Source organism: Primulina eburnea, chromosome 16 (genome assembly GCF_022965805.1).
Source record: "Primulina eburnea isolate SZY01 chromosome 16, ASM2296580v1, whole genome shotgun sequence".
Classification (NCBI taxonomy): domain Eukaryota; kingdom Viridiplantae; phylum Streptophyta; class Magnoliopsida; order Lamiales; family Gesneriaceae; genus Primulina; species Primulina eburnea.
Window position 1 is genome coordinate 10,142,654 of NC_133116.1, and position 7,433 is coordinate 10,150,086.

The 7,433-nt window shown below is 34.3% G+C and overlaps 1 protein-coding gene across 1 annotated transcript; it reads right to left on the reverse strand.

Moving 5' to 3' along the window:
* Positions 1-542: 542 nt before the first annotated feature.
* Positions 543-3,883, reverse strand: LOC140816009 (PP2A regulatory subunit TAP46-like). The gene is made up of 10 exons (XM_073175076.1): positions 3,843-3,883; positions 3,464-3,560; positions 3,241-3,363; positions 2,939-3,025; positions 2,736-2,840; positions 2,473-2,634; positions 1,824-1,859; positions 1,657-1,728; positions 1,071-1,351; positions 543-968 (listed from the first exon to the last, which is right to left on the reverse strand). The coding sequence occupies exons 1-10, from the start codon at positions 3,881-3,883 to the stop codon at positions 719-721; spliced, it is 1,254 nt and encodes a 417-aa protein (XP_073031177.1). The 3' UTR covers positions 543-718.
* Between the last annotated feature and the right edge of the window lie 3,550 nt (positions 3,884-7,433).

Sequence of the window (7,433 nt, forward strand, 5' to 3'; positions counted from 1 at the left end):
AACAAATACAACTTTAAAACTAAAGACCAAATTTGAAGAAATAAAATATCAATATTATCATGTATATATACAAATCAGTAGGAGCTTAAATATCATGGAACTTTAAAATAAAATATGTCGGAAATTTGTACAAAACAATGAAAATGCTTGAGCTGTCTATGAATTTTTGCAGGGAGTTATCAAAGTTTGTGTGATGTCTATATTATCTTTTTTATTTATGTCGATTAGTTATTTTTCTTCCAAATTCTGGACGATTTATTAATAGAATTTGTTTTAAGTTTAAATTTATCAGGTTTTGGAAATCCAATAGGATTTTAAAAATGTAAATGGAGATTTTGTTAGCCTAAATCTAAGCAGACACAAATTATATTGGTAATTTATGATGTATTTGGATTGAATATTTAAAATTCATAATTTTGAATTTATTTAGAAAACTCAAATATATCTTTCCGTAGCCATGTTGAATTTCAAATTTTACCTTTTTGAAAAATATATTAATTCAAGAAAACAAATATCAGGTGATTTTTCGAACGCACAAAACACGTACTCATCGGCTACGTCTATCATACAAGGAAATGTTCATAATTTATAACAGCAGCACCACAAAACTGGAACTGAATCACTAGGCAGACACGGAAAACCGAAGCAATCATCCGCCAATTTTATTTGTGTAATTCTACTTAGTGACATGAAAGAAATTTCAACAATATCTTCAGTCTTAGCCACAGGGTGTGAGCTTCTTATTGCCTGCCCCACGAGGGTTGTCGTCTTTCCAGTCGTCCCACACCCTTGCCTTCTCTTGTGCCGCATCATCATCTTCCTCATCGTCCTCGCCTGGTTTTGACTGACGATTATCCTTGTACCATGATGAGTTCGCTTCTTCCATGAGCTTTGCATTATTCTCTTGCCATTTGTTCATAATATTCATCTCCTTCAGCCCAGCTTCTTCGATACTCATAGTTGGCATTCTGTAAATGCGAACCATATTTATTTATTTTCTTTTCCTCAAGTGCGTGTTCAAAGCGAAGAGTCGGGTGATTTTTGAGTTATTAAGACTAGCAGCAGCATACCTGTGATGAGGTTGGAAAACCTGGGCTGCCATTCTCTCTCTCTCGCTTGTTGGGTTTTTGGAAACAAGGCTAGCGGGTCCGAATATCATACGTTGGTGCTTGTGCTCGTGAAACCGTGACACCTTTGCTCGACCTTCTAAAACATCTTGAGCAAAAGTAGCACATGTAATAGGAGTTGCAGGTTTAGTATATCGAGCCCTTGCCGCAGCATCACGATGCCAGGATTCAGCTTTGTGGGTGCGCTCATTAAGAGTAGATTGTGAATAGTTGCCGTCCCCTTCCTATAAAAGGCGTAGTATCACTTGCACACAGAACATAATTGTGAAAGTTGAATATGGTATATGAAATAAACACAGAGTTGAGGATTCAGGTCACGCGAGGAAAACAATAAAATGTAGTATCGAAGCAACCATGAACTTGACAACAGAAGGCCGGGGAAGCACCTATACAGTAGTCACATTGTAAGAGAACTGAAGGGAACAGAAGGAAATGTTGCCAGACCCGTGGCATATAATTTCATGAAAGAATGCATTCCCAAGACGATGCATGAACATGATAGAGAGAAAATATATTACCGACTACATACCTTGGACTGGTTCTCCTTTACAGCTAAGAGCATTTCTTCCTCTTTCTTAAGCATCTCCGACAAATCAAACGACTGTTATAGGCATGTGAGTAAGTACCAAGGAAACAAGATAAAGAGGTTAAAAATACAAAGGACAGTCTCCAAAGATCAGAAACATCCAGACCAACCTTACATAGTGCCAAGGAGATGGTGGTTATCCATGCCTGCAGGCATGTAACCAAACAATCATCATTATGATCCATGCAATGGTATGGAGGGAAGGGGAGGAACAAATCAAAACAATGGTTCTTAATTGAGCGGTGTCATTGAGGGATGCCTTCTAGAATTAGCGCATTGATTTCAACAATTTTGACAACAATCAGGGAAAAATGTGTTATAACAAACAATTTAACATGTTTATGCTTCAAAATAGAATAGAAAATCACGTATCAGATGGTGACATAGGCAATTGCGAGGGTGAATTTTCCTCATAATACTGAAACAGAGGAAAAATAAATGACCAGCAAAAAATAAGCCTTAAAGCCAACAAGAAAGTGCCGGTGTTAAATAGAGGTGAATTCTCAGTCCAGATATGTCTGTTCAATTTATTACGACCATAAAATGGTGAATTCTTCCTCTTTATCATGATTCAGAGCAGCTACATAGATTGGCCACATGTATTTTAATTACAAGCACCAGTGAAATGTGCATCATAAAATTGTATATTATGTGCTTTTGGCATTAAGAAGAGCCAGGAGACACAGTGTAACTCACGCTAGAAACCTATTCTATAAAGAACATCACATTGATTAAATGAATTCTCAATAAACAACTTACTTCCCTTTCCTCTTCTCCGTCATCATCCTCTAAATCTTGTTCCCCCCTCTCTATGGGAGTAGATAGTGCAGATGCTCTAGTTGAGCGCCCACGACGTTCCTTCCGTTCCTTTATTTCAAGCAATTTTGACTCGGCCGCTTTTGTGCGTTTGAACCGAGCAATCTGAAGTAAATCCCAAGTATTAGATAAAGAGGAGTATTATCACTTATTCAACAAATGGAACTATGAAGTTCAATGAAACATGTCCGAGGAAGAATGCCAACCTTCTTAGCTCTTTGATCAGGAGATGAATTGCTCCTTGATTGCATAGATGATTCCAGTTCATCTTCTGGTACTAGCTCCATAGCTTCACAAAATGAAATAAATTCCTAGAATATGGCCAAATGAAAATTCGACATTCAAAAAATTATCAATAGCTTCCTTGAGCACATTGCCTTATCGTGTGACCAAAATCTAAAACTAGTACCTTTAGCTTGGCTAGTGAAGCTTTAAGAATCTGAATCCGGTTCTCCTGTGAAATTTTTTCTGTTAGCTCACCAAGATAATATGGAACCTGCATCAAAGACCATGAGTTAAATACTTTTAAATGATAACTTTCAGACACGACCAATACATCAGATTATCACAGAAACGAAAATCAGCTCACGTTTTTTTATCACATTTGCAAGAAAGTGAGTTTAAAGATTAAAGCGGAAAACAAAACCAGAACATTCATCCATTTAGATTACTTTGCCTTTCATGAAGATTAAAAAAATATTCAACACCTACAAGAAGATATTTGAGGTTGTTAGTACTGATATCATCCTTCGCCTCATTAGATGAAAATAACCCCAACTTTCCAATCATATCCTCGCATTTCCTCAAAAGCTCGCAACCGTTTCTCACAGTTTCCTGACAATAATTATTAAAAATGAAACATATACATGAAATAATACTCAAAGGAAAAGATAACAGAATATAACACACATCTAATACACAGTCACTCTAAAACCTGTTCGATTGAAGAATCGGAGGCGATTTGGTGAATCTTTTGAGCCTGCTCAAATAGAATCGGCAACGTAATGTCCTCCATCTGTAATTCCACAAAGCTGATTAGGTTTTGTCACTCAAGTTCTGAAATTGAATACGCGAATTTCAATCAGACAAGATTTCAAGAACTTTGTGTATGTGACTAAGTAAATTAATGAACGTTCAAAATCTGAAATTCGAGGGTTTGGATTTTTTTTCTTTTCCTTTTTTTGGGTGAAAATGGGTTTGATGATATGGTGGAAATACGCCAAATTGAGACTCAAAATCCCCATATCTCCTTCTTAAAAAAAATCCCTGATTCTCCCTCCCATACACACGATGAGAACCAGGTTATTCCATACCTTATGGAATCTGATTCCACCAAAGGGGTTGGAGCGACCATAACCATGCACCTCTGATGGTTGCACTTTTGTATCATATTGCCATAATCATACAAATCCTAGTTTCAAGCTCCTCGGGTACAACCGTGTAGTCTCCATTATCTCATTGAAATTAAATTTTGTATTTAAGCAACTTTTTAGATATGTAAAAACTTGTGAGCTATTTAATACGATTTTTAAGGTTTAAGGGTCGATTTTACCTGCTGAGTCGCAAAGTTTCTTGCTTCTGCTGCCTCGCCGATTTCACAAGCTACGGTTTAGAGTACTACTTTTTATTGTGAATATCGGTAGGTTTGACATATCTCATAGATAAAAATTCATGAAACCGTTTCACAAAAGACCTACTCATCATGGTTTCATCATAAATTGTACATATAATAAAATCCATCAAGTATGATCGAATATGATTTCAATAACTAATAATAAGTTCTTATATATATACTAGCCACCGAGGCACACGCGTTGCGTGTGTCATGAATATATGAGGCTAATATATCAAACCTTCATGATTTTACAACACCACTTGATCCATGAAAAGCAAGAGATTCCAAAGCTTAAAAAAATAGGTCAAACTAAACTTGTTACCTTAAATGATATAGATGTTGATCATAAAAAATAATATTTTTTTGAAACAGTAATATCATCTAATGTGAAACAATGATAGAACTCAATTTAAAATAATTAAACAAATAGTCAAAATATTGTCTAAAAAACATGAGAATATCATCGCACTAAAATTTATCTAATATCAAAACCTAAAATTTATTTCTACATTCATTTAATAAATTGAAAAAAAAAATCAAGTTGTAGATATCTTTAAGCATTTTATGCATAAGCTAAACACTCTTTGGGCAAGCGTAGTAAGAAATTATTCATTTTATCGAATAATAACATAGTACAACATAAACAAACAAAATAAATAGAACGATCTATTAAAGTGTGATATAAAAAATCGATATGACAAAACAAAATATAAACTACTGCAAGGATTTCGATAAATACATTACAAATAAAGTAGAACTTGACAAACTTCTTTTATGTGTCCAAAAAACCGAAATATTGTAAGTAGACGATATTTAGAAGGAGAAGAAATTGAAGCTAAATAGTATTTAAACCTTTGACAATATTTAGAAGGCAACTCTTAGATATTGGTGTAGACATGTTTAAGTTTCAATGACTCAAGAAATAAAATAACATAATAACCCAAAAAATGTATAAACCATCGTTACATGTTAAATGAAAACCAAGAAAAACCAGTGAGATTAAGTGGAAGGAAACTTACATTATTTGAAAAAGTTATTCGAAATTCGTGAAGTCAAAGAAAAAATTGCAGAGGAAAGAAAGTCTTGTGTGAAAGATCTTTACCGACAAAATCAAAAGAAAGAAAGTTGAAACATTTTTGAGATATAACATTTGAAAGATTGAAGCGAATTTCGCGAAGTTAAACCAAAAATAAATATGATCAAGATACATAAATTGCACAATATTGTTGCCATCAATTGTATCAAAATGCTGAAGGAAGTAAAAATAATCATAAAGAAAAGCATCAATAAGTAAGACAATCGACAAATAAATTGAATTTTCCTAAGTTCACTTTTTATTTGAGTTTCAAACAACCAATGAACAGTACAACCAAGATTGTCCTTGAAATAAGGACATTCAAGCAGAAGTTGTGATGTCTGTGATGTATTTTGTGATGTATCAAAATATACGAGGCTAATATATCAAACCTTCATGGTTTTACAACACCAAGACAGTAAAAAATTTTGTACAACCAAGATTGTCTTTGAAATAAGGACATTCAAGCAGAAGCAGTCACAGTTACCAAGTATATGTTATCAACATTACCAAAAACATATATTTAATTTAAATTTATAAAACCATGATTATGGGATAATTGAGGTAGACTCTTGTAATCTATTTATTGAAGGATTTCGCAAAGAACACCTTTTCTAAGTTCAATCATAACTATTGTATCAAGCTATCTTTAAATGATCATTATGTTGAATCAAACGAATCCTAACCTTGGGCTTCTTCTGTGTGTCGTCTTCTTCTACTTCTTATTATTAATCTTTAGCGTCAGACTTCCTTTGTATTTCCTACTCTTTGTTCTAAATTCCCCTATTGTAGATCGAAGTGGTTGACGTAATTGTACATGTGTCTGTGTGATGTGTGATTTTTTTATTTCTTTGGGATAGTATCAACACGATCAGTCTGAAAAGCATGTTTCGTGGAGTCTCAATTGCAACTACAAATATTCAATCAGGCCTTATTACTGTCCTTTCAACAGAATAGAATTTCAGCATGTGGGTCGCGCTCACAATGCTTGAATAAGTGCATCCGAGCAAAGTTTAATGGGACATTTATGTTATAAAATAAAGTAGTCCTTTTTTATGCTTCAACTGTGAAACTGTCTATCTAAAATATATTTTGTGAAGGCAGGTCCAGATGGCCTTTTTGAGGTGAAGGAGCATTGATTGCTCTATCTCGAGTGAATGCAATGCAAACTCAGAGGAATAATTAACGGTTTAGTGCATTTATGTGATGTATTTAAACTTATGATGTCCAAACTTCACTGGAATAGAAAAATTATGGTGAAAATCCCTGAAACTGAAAGTTGTACTCTTCTGGAATGCAGTGTGGATTGTTCCTTTTTTTTATTTCTTTTGTACTTATTTTTCCTTGTTAAGACAGTGAAGTAAAACTCCATTTGAATTTGCAACTTATCAAACATGTACAGCCGATTCTTACCTGGATTGTTGGCCTTCCAGATGAGTAATTCGGTCAATGGTGAGTCCTGCACTGGAATAAAAAAATTATGGTGAAAATCCCTGAAACTAAAAGTTCTACTCTTCTGGAATGCAGTGTGGATTTTTCCTTTTTCTTGAATTCTTTTGTACTACTTTTCCTTGTTAAGACAGTGAAGTAAAACTCCATTTGAACATGCAACTTCTCAAACATGTGTAGCCGATTCTTACCTGGATTGTTGGCCTTCCAGATGAGTAATTCGGTCAATGGTGAGTTCGATTGAGCCTTCTGCTATCTCGATAAAGGAGTTGGGAGCAAAGTCAGTAGGTTTTGGTTGCTAGTATAATCTGTTTGCAATCAATATAAAATCAATTAATGATGGGGTATGGAAAAATCATACGGAAACTTGAAAGCAAAGCATCTAATGATTGCACAAATATTTGCACAAAACTCTTGGGAGAAAATATAGATTCGTGTTCTATTAAAGAGTTAGTACATGTGGAAGAACAGTTGGGAAAAAGTTTAAGCAAAATTAGGGCTAGGAAGGTGATCTCGTTAATGTCGTTGTGTATAAAAAAAACCTTTCCACTAAAAGTCAATCCCCAAATTGCAAATAAAACGAATCTCCAGGAAACGCAATAACGAAATAACAGGGAAAATCATCGGATTTTCGTCATAGATTCAATTCGAAGCAGAAACAAAACAAAAAATCATAAATCCCACTTCAAGATTTCGTTGAATAATCAAGAATCAAACTGGGAAAACAATTGTACCAGATCCAATGTTTCATTATTGATTTCTTCA

Coding starts and splice junctions, on each gene's coding strand:
- LOC140816009 (XM_073175076.1), bottom strand. CDS start 3,883: ATGGTCGCTCCAACCCCTTTGGTGGAATCAGATTCCATAAG. Junction 3,364..3,463: donor CCGATTCTTCAATCGAACAG/GTTTTAGAGTGA, acceptor AATTATTGTCAG/GAAACTGTGAGAAACGGTTG. Junction 3,026..3,240: donor ACAACCTCAAATATCTTCTT/GTAGGTGTTGAA, acceptor TCTTTGATGCAG/GTTCCATATTATCTTGGTGA.